Source organism: Nicotiana tabacum, chromosome 12, assembly GCF_000715075.1.
Source record: "Nicotiana tabacum cultivar K326 chromosome 12, ASM71507v2, whole genome shotgun sequence".
Taxonomy (NCBI): Eukaryota; Viridiplantae; Streptophyta; class Magnoliopsida; order Solanales; family Solanaceae; genus Nicotiana; species Nicotiana tabacum.
In genome coordinates, this window is record NC_134091.1 from 12,977,920 (window position 1) to 12,995,275 (window position 17,356).

At 38.1% G+C, this 17,356-nt stretch overlaps 2 protein-coding genes across 2 annotated transcripts; one reads left to right on the top strand and one right to left on the bottom strand.

Moving 5' to 3' along the window:
* Positions 1–377: 377 nt before the first annotated feature.
* LOC107802772 (uncharacterized) lies at positions 378–9,011 on the top strand. Its single transcript, XM_016626369.2, has 16 exons — positions 378–1,042; positions 2,003–2,338; positions 2,427–2,567; positions 2,892–3,024; positions 3,153–3,266; positions 3,350–3,498; positions 4,924–5,016; positions 5,146–5,206; positions 5,353–5,685; positions 5,905–6,031; positions 6,113–6,212; positions 7,020–7,089; positions 7,190–7,342; positions 7,429–7,524; positions 8,023–8,342; positions 8,485–9,011. The coding sequence occupies exons 1-16, from the start codon at positions 902–904 to the stop codon at positions 8,665–8,667; spliced, it is 2,550 nt and encodes an 849-aa protein (XP_016481855.1). The 5' UTR covers positions 378–901; the 3' UTR covers positions 8,668–9,011.
* Positions 9,012–10,805: 1,794 nt separating this feature from the next.
* Positions 10,806–11,929, bottom strand: LOC107802698 (pathogenesis-related protein 5-like). Its single transcript, XM_016626267.2, has 2 exons — positions 11,768–11,929; positions 10,806–11,560 (listed from the first exon to the last, which is right to left on the bottom strand). Exons 1-2 carry the CDS (start codon positions 11,820–11,822, stop codon positions 10,869–10,871), a joined length of 747 nt encoding a protein of 248 aa, XP_016481753.1. The 5' UTR covers positions 11,823–11,929; the 3' UTR covers positions 10,806–10,868.
* Between the last annotated feature and the right edge of the window lie 5,427 nt (positions 11,930–17,356).

Sequence of the window (17,356 nt, forward strand, 5' to 3'; positions counted from 1 at the left end):
AGGAAAGGATCAGACCACAATGGTTAATTATACACAGTCTTACTCTACATTTTTATAAGAGTCTGTTTCCACGACTCGAACACGTGATCTCCTAGTCACATGATAACAATTTTAACAGTTACGCCATCATCTTTATATAAGTAAGATAAATATAAATTTATATTAATGAAACAAAACCAAATTAGTATTTTGGGTCTTCCTTATCATTTCTACAAAGTAAAGGTTATAATACAATATATTTTCAACTAATAATTAATCATACAATGGTTTGCGTAAGCCACTCATTTTATATAATGGATGAAAAAGGCAATGGTATTTCAGTAATTCCAACAAAAAGCAAAACTCCTTTCATAAAACACCATGATATTTTATAACAAGTGTAACATTTTTTCAATTAAACAAAACCATAAAATATTAATCTAATCCAAACTCCACCCACCCTTACCTATTCTTATTCACTTTATATTATATTAAATTATACCATATACATTTCATATCATCCTCTTGAATATTTCTACTTTATTATTCATAGTGTCCAAACAAATACAAGAACTTTGCTTTACAAAAAGTATACAGATTTTTGGTTCACTCTGTAAGAAGAAGCTAAAAAAGTAACCTTTGCCCAGAACCACAAAAACCCAGTTCAGAGAAAATTCAAGAACTGAGATTTTTCTATATTTTCCACATTTTTTAATTCTCATTGTTCTTAATTCTCAAAAGGGTGTCTTCAAGATTGGTAAAGTTTCAATTTTTTCACCTCAGTGGGTGGTAAAGTTTCAATCTTTACATCATTTTTGTATAATGTGGAGGAGTCTGATCGGAGAAACGCCGTCCACGGCGGCGATTTGATGGGTCCGAGGTTGTTGTTAGCAGAGTTGTGTTTTGTTAAACGCAGCGTTTCATGGAGTTGAAGATTTGGTGTAGTAGTAGTAGTAGTAGTAGTAGTAGTAGTAGTAGTAGTAGTAGTAGTAGTAGTACTTTAAGTGTTCATTCAAAATCCAGCTCTTCAGCTAAGCTTCGATTTGCTATATTTTTCCCTCAGGTAAGCTTTTTTTAAATTTTAAAATAAGGGGATTTAGGGTTTATTATTTCATTTTTTTGGTTAATTGTGTTTTTATTTTTGGGAGAATATGCTGGTATCTTAATACTAGAAATGTTGAGTTTTGGGAAGCTGTTGGGATAGTTGGAAAATTATCTGAAGTTATAAAGAGGAAAATTTTAAGGTGTTTTCTTACTTGTAAAAGATTTTGGAGACTTTGGGATTTTTTTTTTGGATCTACTGAAGTTATGTTGCTCTTTTACCCTCAAGAACTTGTTGCATTTTATGGTAATTTCCATTTATAAGATCTTCTTGTTCCTTATGAAGTTTCATTTTCTACTTCTTTTTTATTTTGGGTAATGGGTATTTTGATAAACTTTGTATATTTGATTAATTAGCTCAAATAAGGGTAAAAGTTTTCACCTTTGTGATTGAATTGGAGTTTAAAGATTGAGGCTTTCTGCTTGAGGGGTTAATATCTTTATTTTCCCTGATAGTCATGGACTTTATTCAGCTTGGGGTAGTTGTTAATTTTTTGTAAGTTTCTTAACCAGCTCTAGTAAGCTTTAGTGTTTGTAAGGTTCTTGGCCAGCTCTAGTAAGCTTGTGGATTTGGTTTGAACTGCTTATGGATTTCAACCATTGATGTAGATTTTGGAGATTAGCTGTTAATCTTTGGAAGAGACATTTAAAAAAAATGCTTTCCTGTGGATTTGGTTTGAACTGCTTATGGATTTCAACCATTGATGTAGATTTTGGAGATTAGCTGTTAATCTTTGGAAGAGACATTTAAAAAAAATGCTTTTTTAAGTTTTGAGCATCTATTTCTTAATCTTAATTTGCTCGAGGCATAGTTTTTCCCTGCTCCATTGGTTAAGGTGTTACGGTGATAACATTTAGGAAATGAAAAGCTAAATTTTGATTGATGTTGTTTCTGAAATTTTCTGTATCTTGCCTCTCTTAGGTTCTATTGCTACTAGTGTGTTTAGAGACCAGTTTAGCAACTTTGCCGGACCATGAATTGTTGAGACAAGAAGATAAGAGTACCATATCCCATTCTTGCATCCATGATCAGATAATTGAACAAAGAAAAAGACCTGGTTTGCAAGTGTATTCCATCACCCCGCAGGTGTATGAGGAGTCTGTGGTTTCAAATCTGCCTCACCGTAGAGGAAGGGCATTGCTTGAAATTCCCAAAGAACAAAATGATGTCATGCAACCCATTAGAATCTTTTTGAATTATGATGCTGTTGGTCATTCATGTGAGAGAGACTGTCAAAAAGTCGGGGACATTGTGAAGGCAAGTACTTATCATCGGTTGGAAAATGCTTATGAGAAATTTGATATATGTCTTTACTGATTTATCAATTTTCTTTCTGCTTAATTAGCTTGGGGAGCCACCAGGTGCTTCTTTTTCTGGTACATCTTCTTGTAATCCACATGGGGATCCTCCAGTTTATGGTGATTGCTGGTATAACTGCACTTCAGATGATATAGCTGGGGAGGACAAAAGGCATCGGCTTCGCAAGGTTTATCCTCTTTTTCTTAAATTGTCGCAGATGAGCATGTCTTTGGATTTTTCTGCTGCAAATTGATCTAGTATTTGCATGATGAAAATACCTGGCAAGATTAATGAATCTTTTAAAAAAAAGTTACTGATAAAAATGAACATGCGTGATAAGACTATCTATGTCATGCAATGCCATTTCTAATGCCAGTAATTAGTAGCAAGGCCTTGTTTTGTATAATATGTATTCCACAAAGTCTCTGAATATACAGTCACAGAGTTGACAAGTAGTCTTTTATCTTTGATAAAAGACAATATTTTAATATTTTTACTGTATCCAATACAGGCGCTTGAGCAGACAGCAGACTGGTTTAGAAGAGCATTAGCTGTTGAACCAGTCAGGGGAAACCTGCGGTTAAGTGGATATTCTGCTTGTGGACAAGATGGAGGTGTACAACTCCCAAGGAAATACGTTGAAGGTAATTTTATTCGGATTATCAGCTGTTTGGCATTCCTGATATTCTGTTGCGATCTTTTCATTTCTATTTGGTTCATTATTGTCGTGTTTGGGAAGAAATTGTCATATTGTTTTCCATGTATACTTCAGAGGGTGTTGCAAATGCGGATTTGGTTCTTTTGGTGACTACAAGGCCAACAACAGGCAACACTCTTGCGTGGGCTGTAGCATGTGAGCGTGATCAATGGGGTCGTGCTGTTGCTGGTGAGTGTTTTGTGAGCAAAAACATGTTATTGCATAAATTCTTTTATGGACACAGCTGCTAATCTGACATTTTCCGTTTTCAGGGCATGTCAATGTTGCTCCTCGCCATTTAACTGCTGAAGCAGAAACTTTACTTCAAGCTACTTTGATACATGAGGTGATGCATGTTCTTGGATTTGATCCTCATGCCTTTTCTCATTTCCGTGATGAGAGGAAACGTAGACGTAATCAGGTAATTATCAATTTTTGCATGTGATATAACCTAGCAGAGGAGCACCAGTAGAAACTCATGTTAGTAAGAGTTCATAGCCTGCAATATATCTCCCTTTCCCTGCAGTGGTGATCTCTTGAAAAAGATCATCAACAAAAAGTTATGTGTATTCTTGCTTCCAAGTAGAGGATATACACAAATTCTGATATTCTTGTGTTAGCATTGCTGCAGAAACTAAAAATATGGTGATAGACTAAAATTTTCCTTCTCTTTTTGAGGAACTAAAAAATAGGTCGGCCAAAAATGTGATACATCTACCTAAACATGGAGCAAATGTACCTACTTTTATTTATAAGAACAATAAAAGACTAAGCATGGTGTGCACTTTCTTAGGTTTCGTAGTAGAAAAAGACATTTGTTTTTATTATTATTTATCCATTTCGTAAACAACTTTTAGTACATCTTATTTTGGAATTATGTCAAATATTTATGACATAGATGAAAGATTATTGTCCACTAGTCTGGTTTCTATGAGATTTTGGAAAGCCCTAACGTAATTTGCTCTTTTCTGTGGTCGATTGTGTTCAAACTGTTGAAAGCGTTTGCAAGTTGATTCTTCTGTTAACTTTTTTGAGAAAAAGCTTATGATTAGTCAATTGTTTTTTATTTTATTTCAATATCTTGATAAGCACATGGTTAGTCAATTGAATTGATCATCTTCCGTTTTTCTTTTATGATTATTTCAAGAGTGCGATTTATTAGTCAATTGAAAGAAGTCGGGATGTAGGAAAAAAGAGACTAGAAGATGGGGTGAAAGAGGTGCGAAGGGGAAATTTTTCCAAAATGTTGAAGTATAGTCGTTCAGCTTATTATTACTGTGTTCTATCTCTTCCCTTTTGATTGCAATTCGATGTTCGGCAACTACATTATACTCCAAATATAGGAGATTTTCTATTCAACTTATTTATTACTGGAAAGACTGTGTCAAACCTTATAAATAGTTTATTTGAACAATTGGAAGTTGCGGATGATGCTCAAAACTTGCCCAAACTGATTTAATTCCTCCTAGTCTACATTTTTTGGTGCTCTCTCCTCTTGTTTGCTGTAACTTGTCACTGTTATAGGGCATATAGGATTCCCAAAAGTGAAGCACCGCCTTTCTCTGTCAACTATGTGGACTATCCCAAATCTCCTTTTGGATCTAATATTTGCCTTCGAGGAATTCCCAACTTTTGTCTTCTACAGCATCTGTAAAGGATGTTGCCTCTTTCTCTAGTTCGTGTGCCCATTTCTGGATATATCAAAAATCCTTTCAACACATGTATTTTTTTCATTATCTTTATTTGCTAAAAAGGAACTCTGTATTGTGCTATTTTTAAGACAGTCAAGGGTCCTAAACCTGGTTATGCCGAAACATGTGCATTTACTTGTCATTTCCATCTGTAGGTTACTGAACATGCAATGGATGAAAAGCTTGGACGAATGGTAACTCGAGTGGTGCTTCCTCGAGTTATCATGCATGCTCGCTATCACTATGGGGTATATTCTATAGTATTTCATTTTCATAAGTTTTCCTTCTCTAATTCCTATAGCGTATTTTAGCTAGTTTTTAGCCACGTTAAATTTATGGGCAAAGGTATAATACCCTTAACCAGTTTATCCCTTCAGGCATTCTCCCAGAATTTCACTGGACTGGAACTAGAAGATGGAGGTGGACGTGGTACATCAGGTTGATAATTCTCTTTTCTCCCGGTCTTTGAATATGTCCCTCTGAGATACACGCACTTGCATTTTCATGGTTCCAGGATGTCAACTTTATAGTGTATTTTTGCTAAATAAATATGGATCCATTGTGTAATTAACAAATTGGTGCAGGTTCTCACTGGGAGAAAAGGCTATTGATGAATGAGATCATGACCGGGTCGGTGGATACAAGATCAGTGGTTTCAAAAATGACTCTTGCTTTACTTGAGGACAGTGGATGGTACCGCGCTAATTATAGCATGGCTGACCGTCTTGATTGGGGTCGCAACCAAGGATCTGAATTTGTTACCTCTCCCTGCAATCACTGGAACGGAGCCTATCATTGTAACACTACCCAGTTATCTGGATGTACATATAATAGGGAGGCAGAAGGTTATTGTCCACTTGTAAATTATAGTGGGGATCTTCCTCAATGGGCTCGTTATTTTCCACAGGCTAACAGAGGTGTGCCATTATTCTTATGATAATTTCAAAGTCATTGAAAACTGATTTTTGTCTTGGATACACAATCTTGTCTACTTTGAACTTTTCCAGAGAAATAAGTTTAACTAATAATATCGTTGGGTAAATTCCAATTACCATTTACAAACCATTATTACTGGTTTAATAAGGTTCTTGAACTAGCTTCTTTTTTTTGTAACTTATGGTGGATGGCTGTTGCAGGTGGTCAGTCATCGTTGGCTGATTATTGCACTTATTTTGTTGCTTACTCTGATGGATCATGCACAGACACCAATGGTGCTCGTGCACCTGACAGAATGTTAGGTGAAGTGAGAGGAAGCAGTTCAAGGTGAGGCGTTCTTCTGTAGCTTTTGGAGATCTACATCTAATTGGATATTTAGCTCACTAGTTTTAGTTTGAAACAATACAGGTGCATGGCTTCGTCTTTAGTGCGTACTGGATTTGTACGTGGCTCTATGACCCAAGGCAATGGTTGTTATCAGCATAGGTGCTCAAACAATTCGTTAGAGGTATGACTTCGGAAATTACTTGTCTGTTGTATTCAGTTATTCATCTTTTATTTTCATTTAGTTGCTTGTGCAAGAGAATGTATATTAGCTCATGAGAAGATAGTAACTGGAGATCGTTCTCTTCCATTCCTTTCTATTCTCAATCTCCGAGTTTGCAGTTTGGAGATCTAAAGACGTGAAGTTATATATTTGTAATATGCCTATACCACAATATACTAAATAACTCTATTCCTATTTATCCATTTTTATTTGGAATAGACTTTAGTACCTACAAGAAACAACATTCTTCTGAAGCATAACTGTAACAACTTCGTGAATATTGCCCCTTCTAATATTAGAAGGCTATTTAACCATCCGTGAGAATGCATAGTTTGAATAATGCAGAGATAAAAAGAGAAATAGTGGATGTAGTTATCATATTATTTTATTAGAAAAAGATAAACAGCCGTTGGAAAATGTGGAAATAGCATTTATGTCCTTCAAAATCAAAATTAAAATAAGTAGTAGTATTACTGAAGTCAATCTGATTATGGGAATATTGTAAATTGTCACCAAGGAGCGGTCAATATTGTATGATGGACTAAATTGGGCAATGGGTCATTAAAAATGGTACAGAGGCGAGTGTCATGTTAATATCTGTAAAAGTTCACGTGCTAGTAGTGAAATTTCAGGATTCCTCTTTCTATGCTTTAGATCTATATTTATCCTAGTTCATTTCTTCCAGCTTAGGTTATATGAAAAAAAAGAAACAAATCTCGGGGCAGAGTAGCTCACGTTTATCTATTATATGGTGACATTTCTCCGCAGGTTGCTGTAGACGGCATTTGGAAAGTTTGTCCTAAAGCTGGTGGACCTATCCAGTTTCCTGCCTTTAATGGTAATAATAGTTGTGATACTTTTGGTTAATCACTAAAGTGTCTCTTTGTTTACTTATGCAATTTTAACCCTCCTTTTCCTTTATTTTTTCTCAATTGTAGGTGAGCTAATCTGCCCGGCATACCATGAACTCTGTGATGTGGATCCAGTTTCTTTGTCTAGTCATTGTCCCAATTCATGCAATTTCAATGGAGATTGCTTAGGTGGAAAATGTCAATGCTTTATTGGGTTTGGTGGTCAGGATTGTAGCAAACGTGAGCTGCCATACTTTTTCTGTGATTTTGTAAACTTTTGGAAAGTCGGTTTAATTGGTGTGATGACTTCTGCGTTCTATTTACAGGCTCCTGTCCTGGGAATTGTAGCGGACGTGGCAAATGTCTTGGGAGTGGTGTTTGTGAATGTCAAAATGGGTATACGGGCATCGACTGTTCCACAGGTAATGTAGTATTATTGAAGCCATATACTTTGTCAGTAGCATATGTTAGTTATGCTGTAAAAATAGTCAACTCAGTATGTCGAACCAGCTCATAATTCTTGGAATAGCAACAAACAACAACAACAAACCCAGTGTTATCCTACAAGTAGGGCATGGGAGGGTAGAGAGACTGTTTTCGGCTTACCCTCGGCTCAGAAAAGATAAAAAGGAAGGAAATTCTTGGAATAGCAGTCACTCTTTTTTTTTTTTTAAGTAAAACAAATTATTTTTGAAATGGAGCTTGGAAGTAATCGAATTGAAGAAACCATTAGGTAGAGAAATATCTTGTAACTGTCAAATTTGACTACTCCTATAAGACAGCATTCTGCCTACATTTACTTTATGTTATACCTTATATTTATGCATGTCTCACTTTGTCCTTTAAATGATACATCACGCAAAGGATGCGTGAAGGTTGATTTGTTTACTTTAGCTTAAATTTTCTATGGTGATATGCAGCTGTTTGTGACGAGCAGTGCAGCCTTCATGGTGGGGTCTGTGACAATGGAGTCTGTGAGTTCCGTTGTTCTGACTATGCTGGTTACACGTGCCAAAATAGCTCCACACTTCTTCCCAGTCTCTCTGTTTGCAAAGACGTGCTTCAAAATGATGTATCGGGACAACACTGTGCACCTAGCGAGTTAAGTATCTTGCAGCAGCTGGAAGAAGTAGTGGTGATGCCCAACTACAATCGATTGTTCCCAGCTGGTCCTCGAAAAATTTTGAACATTTTTAGGGGTAGAGATTGTGATGGAGCTGCTAAACGACTAGCCTGCTGGGTGAGTTTCTTTATCCGCTATGTCCTCAACACTTGATGCGAAAAGAATTCTATGCTTTTTCTTGTTATTGATCTCAAAGAAGTTTATCATGCATTTGTGCGTAGAGTTTATTCATTGTTCTTGTCAAACTGGTTAAAAACAGATCTCAATCCAAAAATGTGACAATGATGGTGACAACCGGCTACGAGTGTGTCATTCGGCTTGCCAATCATATAATGTGGCATGTGGAGCATCTCTCGATTGCTCGGACCAGACACTTTTTAGCAGTGAACACGAGGGTAAAGGTCTTTGCACAGGTTGGGGCGAATTGGACGCTTGGTTTTAGAGGGCACTATTCAGGCAAAAATTGGTTTTAGAAAATGAATTTGGTGTAAATTGTAGGGTAGTTAGTTTTTTTTTTCTTTTTCTTTTTAATTGGCTTGTAATGTGTTGTAAGCTTTTTTCTCGGGTAGGAAAATGTGTGCGCGAAGCGCTCATAGGTTAGTGTTTTTTTTTTGGTTTTTAGTTCCCAGCCCAAATATCATTTGGTAAAAGATTTGGGTGGGAAATTAATTTGAGATTTTGGCTTTCAAAAATGAAAGTCTCAGATGTAGAGAAATTGTACAAGGACAAGGATAATAGAAAAAAAAAGAGGAGGAAAAATGAATTGGCCCAAGGCCTTTGCATCAATTAATTGTGTATTCATATTGGCTTGTACCTTACCTAATCCTTACTCTTCCTAGATTTTATGCTTGCTCTTTGAACTGTGGAGCATTTTACATTCTTTTGATTTAACATTTTTTTTTAATAATCGTGGTGTCGAGATAGTATTATATTTTATCTCTTCTATTTAAGTTCGTAGCTAGGTTGATATGCTTGGCTGAGTCTAATACTCGATTTCTAGCCTCAAGTTTGAGTTGAATTTGCGCTGCTCTGCGTGAGCATATTGGCCAAGTACTAATTGGGTCAAGAATTTAAATTTTATATATTGACAGTATCGCTTTGGTTTTCTTATTACCTAATTGTTGTGTCGGTTTTTTACTACTTTGATGGTGTTATTGTTTACTTGCTATTGCTTCTTTTTATCTTTTTTTGAGTTGATGGTCTATTGAAATAGTTACTCTATCTTTTCAAAGTAGGGGTAAGTTTGCATACCGACCCTACTTGTGGAATTGCATTGAATTTCTTGTTATTGTTGTAAAAGTTGGAGCTTTTGTTATTTTATATTCTGTTTTCCAACTGTTGTACAAACTTCCCCGCTAACCCCTTTAAATAGCTTGTTCTCTCGTAAGCTTCATCTTAAACTTAATCCAGAGATTAAAAATCCCAAGCAACTAATAGGCTTGGTTATTATATTCGCTGGAGCTATCAGGTCACCAATGATGAAGCTCTACATTGGATTAAACATTTAATTATTTATTAATCCATGTTAACATTTTCAGAACAGTCGAGCGTTTGGATATTAAATTAATAGAAAATTTCAGTGTCCTCGAGTGATCGATACTATTTTTTTAAGTGTTACTTCAGTTGCAATCCCCTGGAAATGGACAAATCCCACTGACTTCTGTCCTTTTTTTTTTTTTTTTTTTTAATTTGTTCAACCAAATTTATCATTTAATCAACCAATGATTTGACTCTTCTCCGTCCGCAAATAGACCATTTTGAACTCCAATGTATAGATATACCTAATTTTCACAAGATTCGCACCGACCAAGAAAAGAATCTTTTCACCTCAAAATTATAATAAAATGGATTACTTTATTATTTTCACATAGTTTTAGATTAGGGAGCAAGGAAGAATCAGAGAGGTACACCTCCGGGGATGCCGTGGGACAGATAGAATTCTTCCTCCCGAGAGTTCGAGTCATGAAAATAAAAATCTTTTAGATCGAAAGTTCATGTTTTAGTTCGCCAAATTTTCTCTTGCTTCCTTATTGCAGTCTTATCAAAGAAGCTACTTTCTTTCAGGCTTTTATATCCAGGTATAAAGGAATAATAAGTCTTAGAGAGTGCCAAAAAATAACACATGCCTATCACTTTTGAAAAGTTTGGAACCTCGTTTCATCCGACTCAAGGAGAAAAGAGAACAAGATGTGGGGTGAGGTGGGGTGGGGTGGGGGTTGCACTTGCCTCCTCGTTCCCTTACCTATGCTATGATGCTCAAGGAGCTTATCTCGATTTGAATTTCCTTATTAGCGAGTTGAACTTGCTCTCTTGAGACGCCTTCCACTCATTCGTTAGAGTCGGACTCAATCACTCTTTTAATTTGAAGGATCATTCGTTATTCACTCTTTTGCTATTACCCGCGTAACAACCAAATAAATGATCAACCATATAATTTCATGAACTGCTTGGATAAATTGCGATAAAATAATAGGAAGTAAATGATAGTATTATTCTTGTTATTAAGGACCAAAACGTTACTAAATCAAAGACTAGTATCCTTATAACATTAAATTCTATCCATAATGCTAACTCAATGGAGATACAAAAATTAGTTCTCCTACAATAATAATAATAAAAATAAATTGTTAATCATAAAAAAACTTATGAATTGGTCGGACAAAATGTGATCAAATAATCAGTACCAGAGCAAGTGCAGGTACTTGTAGCATCATCATATGCATAGCTATAAGCAGTAGGGCACGCATCCTTAAACATTTTCGAATACTGCGTCGGCGAGCAAGTCGCCGGCGTTGCATGATCGCCGGTGCAGCAATACTCCGACGTGTTAAATTGTGCGCACGCGCTCTTACATGCCACCACTGCGCCGGTATCTATCACCTGCAACTCCTTCGGACAATTCAAGTTTAAATCGTTGACGCAACCAGCGTATTGGCAGTCGCCGGAGCCGCCGGTAGGCCGTACACCGATACCGACATTGTATCCGTCGACAAGGCTAACATCGTAAAAGTCCTTCTGATCGTTGCCGTTAGCATTAGCAATGGTGAATTCAACTAGACTTACCGGCGGTTCGCCGCCACCGATGCACTTCAATGCGCCGCAGTCGCCGGTTTTACACTTACCGTTGCCGGAATCGTCGAAGCTGCAACCGGTTCTCGCCCAGAACCGGCCGGACCATCCACCAGGGGCGGAGAGTTGGATTGTTGCGCCTGGAGTTAATGCAAAACCGGCGTCGCCGGAAATAGAAACTCCGTTGCCGGAAAGAGTACCAGGCCAAACTGTGTAACCGCAATTATTTTGAAGCGTAAACTGCGTGGCTGAAACAGCAATTGCTTCTGCAAAAAAAGGTAAAAAGCTGTTACATGCTCTGTTTTGTTAAAATGTATGAACGTATAAAGCAATAAAAAAACAAAAAACAAAAGATACATTCACTTGACCCTGGTATTAACTACGACATCTCAATTTCAAATTAGTTAAAATACACTATATATATGAATCTCTAAGAATAAAATCTGGAAAAAAAAAAACAGATGAAAACATACTGAACATGAAGAGGGCAATTAGGAGCAAAAGAGGCTGTTTTTGCAAGGCGGCCATATTTGGAATTAATTAGCAGAGGAAACAAACAATTAAGGAGTATAATGGTAGTAATTGGGGGGAGAAAATCGGGGAAGTGGAGATTCAGCTACTAGATTTGTGGAAGTTAAATTTGGACTATCAAAGCGTTGGATTCTCTGTCTATTTATAACCCATTATTCCCATATCCCACCTCACCCGTCCCATCACGTAGTAAAAATAATTTGCATGAAAAAACCAGTGTCTATAAAAAAAAATACTACTTATTTTACCTTATTATTATGATATTATTAGTCATGCACAATTTTATTTATAAAACAAAAACGGTATACTATAATATGGAATTTTATACATATTAAATCTTTTTATACTTCAAATTAGACGGAGCCTTGTCATTAGGTCGAAAGAGCGAGACTAATATGTTTATAGTATTTAATTACCATTGATGGAATTTATTGGGTATCTGCATATTTACCATGACCTGTGTTGTGTGCGAATTTGTAGGCGAAAACATTGATTTCTTTGCGTGCTATTTAAAATCCCATAGATTTTATTGCCATGCAAAGCTATCTTTGTGGTCAAGTTCCATTAACTACATGTACACGCAAAGATTTCGTTTAATGGCAATTAAAAACTTTTAGATTTTTCCAAAAATATATGACACTCCCTTTGCCTTTGGTTATTTTTCTCTATTTACTTCATTAATTCTCCGGTTATTAGTAGAAAACATCTCCAGCAAGCACGGATTCAAAACCTCCTATTCCCTCCGTTCCAAAAAGAAGACCAATTTCTAAATTTGAAAATAATTTAGCTTAAACTTCTAATTTTACCCTTAATAAGAAACTTGTATAACCACATAAATACTCTCGACCCCTTTTTGACTTGTTTTGGACTACAAATTTCAAAAATCTTCATTGTTTCTTAAACTCCGTGCTAGTCAAACAGGTTCACATAAATTGGAACGGGGGAGTATTAATTACCAGCTCCATCTTAAATTTTCTAAATAAAAGCATGATGGAATTTGCAAATTCTACAATTTTTTTACTTTTAGAAAAAAACTTAAAATTCTAGCATGGAGTTGTGATGACCCAAAAGGTCATCTTATGTTTTAGAACTCGAATCTGCGCTCTTATGCCTTAAAAATCTTATTTTTACCCTCTTCGATTTGCGTGCGCAGTCCGGGCGTGTTTTCGGAAAATTTTTATGTTGAAAATTGATGAAAATAAAAAATTTTGCCTTAAAAGTTGATTTTAGTTGATTTCGACCAATATTTTTGGTAAACGGGTCCAGATTCGTATTTTAACGGTCCCGGTGGGTCCGTATCGAATTATGGGACCTGGGCGTATGCCCGGAATCGAATTCGGAGGTCCCTAGCTCGAGTTATGAATTTTTGATGAAAATTTAAAAGCTTGTAAATTAATTATTTTTAAGAATTGGTTGATGTTTGGCTTTGTTGATACCGGGTCTGTATTTTGGTTTTGGAGCCTGGTATAGGTCCATTATAATATTCATGACTTATCTGTGAAATTCATGTGAGCGGCGTATATGTGAGGTGACGAGTACTTTTTTTTTTTTTTGCCTAAGAGCTAATATATAAATAAAATCCCAAAAATGGGTCTAATGCTTACAAGCTGTCCAAACCAAAAATCAAAATAGAAGTTGCATGAAGCTACTAGCTATTAAAAAAGATAGAAAAGCTAAAATCTAATGAACTAACTATTACAACATGATAAGTCCAATGCTTCCTTCTCCTATTAGTGTATGTGAATCCAATTGTCATTGGCAAATACCAAGCAGCACCTATCAAGCTCTCACCAGGTGCCAGGGTATATTGTCCATAGTCTAAAATGAATTCCAAACATCTCTACCGCAGAGTTGAAGTCTGCATCGTCCTCCAAGTGCCGCTACTATATGATCTCCATATGCAGTGGATTGATTTTGTTCAAGTATTAATCATGTGCTCACTCATCAAGATTAATGTGTAGAAGAGGAGCCTGACTTTAGGCAGGCTTTGCAAGGCAAAAGCCAGGCTTGAGCTGGCTTTAGGCAGGCTTTACAAGGCAAAGGCCAGGCATGCGCTGGCTTTAGGCAGGCTTTGTAAGGCAAAAGTCAGGCATGAGCTGGCTTTAGGCAGGCTTTTGCAGGCCAAAGGCCAGGCGTGAGCTGGCTTTAGGCAGGCTTTACAAGGCAAAGGCCAGGCGTGAGCTGGCTTTAGCCAGGCTTTACAAGACAAAAGCCAGGCATGAGTTGGCAAGCCAGGCTTTACAAGGCAAAAGCCAGGCATGAGCTGGCTTTAGGCTGGCTTTACAAGGCAAAAGCCAGGAATGATCTGGCTTTAAGAAGACTTTGCAAGGCAAAGGCCAGCCTGTGCCTTTTTGTGATCTTGTAAGCATTGATCCTTCCCTACTAGAACCTTTAATGTAGACATCATTCAAAACATTACTAAACCATCCTCAGATTGAGCTTGAAAGCATGCTAATACCACTGACAAATGATTCAACAATCTCCAAAAATACCATATGATGGGTTCAGCATTTTCCTTAGCATTTGGACATATCAGTTTGTTCAGAGTCCAATCTTGTGAAGCCATCAGTCTGGGGTTCTTCTCTTTGCTATCCTAATCCTAAGGTTAGGTGACGAGTACTTATTCGTCGCCAATTTACTTATTTTTCCTGTTTTCTCCCATTTTTCTTATATTGTCTCTTTCCTATACCTAATTATTACGTGTTTAGACTAGTATTGTTAAATTGATCGTTTTTATCATGATTACGAATTCTCTGGAGATAATTGAGTATTTATTTCAAAGTTGAGATTGATATTGTGGAACCAAATATTAAAGTAAGGCTTGTACTTGTTATTCTATCTCCGTATTGTCATTTATGCATTGCATTATGGTAAGGAAGAGTGTTAATGCACAAAGGGTGATGCCGTGCCATATTGTGAGAGTAAAAGCACGAAGGGTGATGCCGTGCCATATTGTGAGCGTTAATGCACTAAGGGTGATGCTGTGCCATATTGTGAGTGTTAATGCATACAGGGTGATGCCGTTCCATATTGCGAGTGTAAAAGCACGAGGGGTGATGTTGTGACATGATAATGCACGAAGGGTGATGTCGTGCCGTTTCTATTGATTTTTATTGTGAGATTGAGAGTAAAAACACGAATGGTGATGCCGTGCATTTTTCTTTCCTTTACTGTATTCGTTGTTTCTGTTGATTCATAGTATATTGGTTGTTCTAGTTATCATTCTGTTGTAGTTCCTTATCTCGTATTTCCTCCAGCATGTTTTCCCCCTCCCGATACTTCCTGTCTAGCTCTTCATTACTGTTATTTGTATATACACTGTTAAATTGTACAAGTTGATCTGTAGGTGCCTTGCCTTAGCCTCGTCACTACTTCGTCGAGGTTAGGCTCAACACTTACCAATACATGGGGTCGATTGTATAGATACTGCACTCTTCACTTTCTGTGCACATTTTGGTACCGGCTAGGGTTGATCGAGATTTTACTATTGGACCGCTATCCGGAAACTCAAGGTAAATCTGTCGGCGTCCACAAACCTTGAAGTCTCCGTCTATCTTTTCTGTTCTACTGTTTCTTTCATTCAGACAACTGTATTTCTTTCATACTATTACTTGTAGTAAATTCTAGAATGCTCGTGAATTGTGACTTCAGATCCGGGTGGTAGTAATTAATACAGTTTTTATATTATTTCGCACTTATTATATTTTATCTTAGCTAATTATTGTTATTTATTGAATGGAAATAAGGATTTGGTTTAATGATTCTCTAACGTTGGCTTTCCTAGCAAGGAAAATGTTAGATGTCATCACGGTCTCGACGGTGGGAATTCCAGGTCGTGACAAGTTGGTATCAGAGCACTAGGTTGCCTAGGTCTCACGATTCACGAGCAAGCTTAGTAGAGTCTGGAGGATCGGTACAGAGACGTCTGTGCTTATCTTTCAGAGGCTATGAAGTTTAGGAACAAATTTCACTTCTATTCTCCTCTGTCGTGCGATGTCGTTTTCTCAATACTGATTGAACTTTTCTACTCTTATTTTCTCGCAGATGGCGAGAACACGTCCCACTTCTTCAGCCGAGCAGTAGCCAGAGCCTCCAGTGGCAGCTCCTACGCGGGGTAGAGGTCGAGTTAGGGGTAGGGCTCATCCTAGAGCCCGAGCAGCAGCCCCAGTAATGGAGCCTCAGATAGAGCTTGACGAGGAGGTTCCAGCCCAGACTGTTCCTGCCGGACCAACTCAGGTTCCGGAGGGGTTCATTGCCACCCCAGTACTTCAGGATGCTTTGGTCCATTTGGTGGGCCTTATGGAGAGTGTGGCCCAGATTGGCGCATTTCCCATGGCACCAGCCGCCTCTCAGGCTGGAGGAGGGGCCCATACTCCCACTACTCCCGTTCCGGAGTAGATAGCTCCCCAGTATCAGGCTCCAACAGCTCATCCAGTCAGAGTAGTTCAGCCAGTTTTTGCGCCACATATTGGTGATGGATTAGCTATGTCTTCTGAGGCTTTGTGGAGATTGGACAGGTTTACCAAGATCTTTCCAGTTCACTTCGGTGGTGATCCTTTAGAGGATCCCAGTAGTATCTCGATAGCTGTCACGAGGTTCTACGGAACATGGGTATAGTGAAGACCAATAGGGTCGATTTTGCTGTATTTCAGATGACTGGTTACGCCAAGAAATGGTGGAGAGATTATTTGTTGACCAGACCAGCTGGGTCTCCTGCTCTTACTTGGGACCAATTCTCTCAGCTCTTCATATATAAGTTTCTGCCTATCACATTGAGAGAGGAGCATCGCCGTCAGTTTGAGCGTCTCCAACAGGGCAGTATGGCTGTTACTCAGTATGAGACCCGTTTTGTGGACTTGGCTCGTCATGCTATTCTTCTGTTTCCCACCCAGAGAGAGAGGGTGAGGAGGTTTATTGATGGACTTGCTCAGCATATCAAATTGAAGATGGCTAAGGAGACTGGGAGTGAAATTTCTTTTCAGGCGGCTGCTAATGTAGCGAGACGAGTCGAGATGGTTCTTGCTCGGGGAGGTCAGGGGTCTGATAAGAGACCTCGTTATTCTGGTGAGTTTAGCGGTGCCTCATCTAGAGGCAGTGTTACTTTTGGTAGAGGCCATCCTCCCAGGCCGTTTCATTCAGCACTCTAGGCATCCCACAGTGCCTCAGGTGGTCGTGGTCCCCATATGCCTTATTCCGACCAGCTAGCCTACAGTGCACCACCAGCTCCTATTAGTGCACCTCAACTCTAGAGTTATCAGGGTGGTTACTCAGGTCGACAGGGTCAGTTTCAGGGTCAGCAGTCATAGCAGCCGAGGTTATGTTATATTTGTGGTGATCCGAGGCACATTGCTAGATTTTGTCCTTGGGCAACGGGTAGCTCACAGTATCATAGTTCTCGTGCCATGGTTCCGACACCAGTTGCTGCACCACCTGCTCAGCCAGCTAGAGGCAGGGGTCAGGCAGCCAGAGGTAGAGGCCAGACTGTTAGAGGTGGAGGTCAGGCCGTTAGGGATGGAGACCAGCTAGTTAGA

Bases quoted from the DNA above. Each gene is read 5' to 3' on its own strand.
- LOC107802772 (XM_016626369.2), top strand. From the start codon at position 902: ATGGAGTTGAAGATTTGGTGTAGTAGTAGTAGTAGTAGTAGTAGTAGT. The intron at 5,207-5,352 runs GTTGATAATTCT...AAATTGGTGCAG, and splicing joins AGGTGGACGTGGTACATCAG to GTTCTCACTGGGAGAAAAGG. The intron at 7,343-7,428 runs GTGAGCTGCCAT...TTCTATTTACAG, and splicing joins TGGTCAGGATTGTAGCAAAC to GCTCCTGTCCTGGGAATTGT.
- LOC107802698 (XM_016626267.2), bottom strand. From the start codon at position 11,822: ATGGCCGCCTTGCAAAAACAGCCTCTTTTGCTCCTAATTGCCCTCTTC. The intron at 11,561-11,767 runs GTATGTTTTCAT...CTTTTTTTGCAG, and splicing joins AATTGCCCTCTTCATGTTCA to AAGCAATTGCTGTTTCAGCC.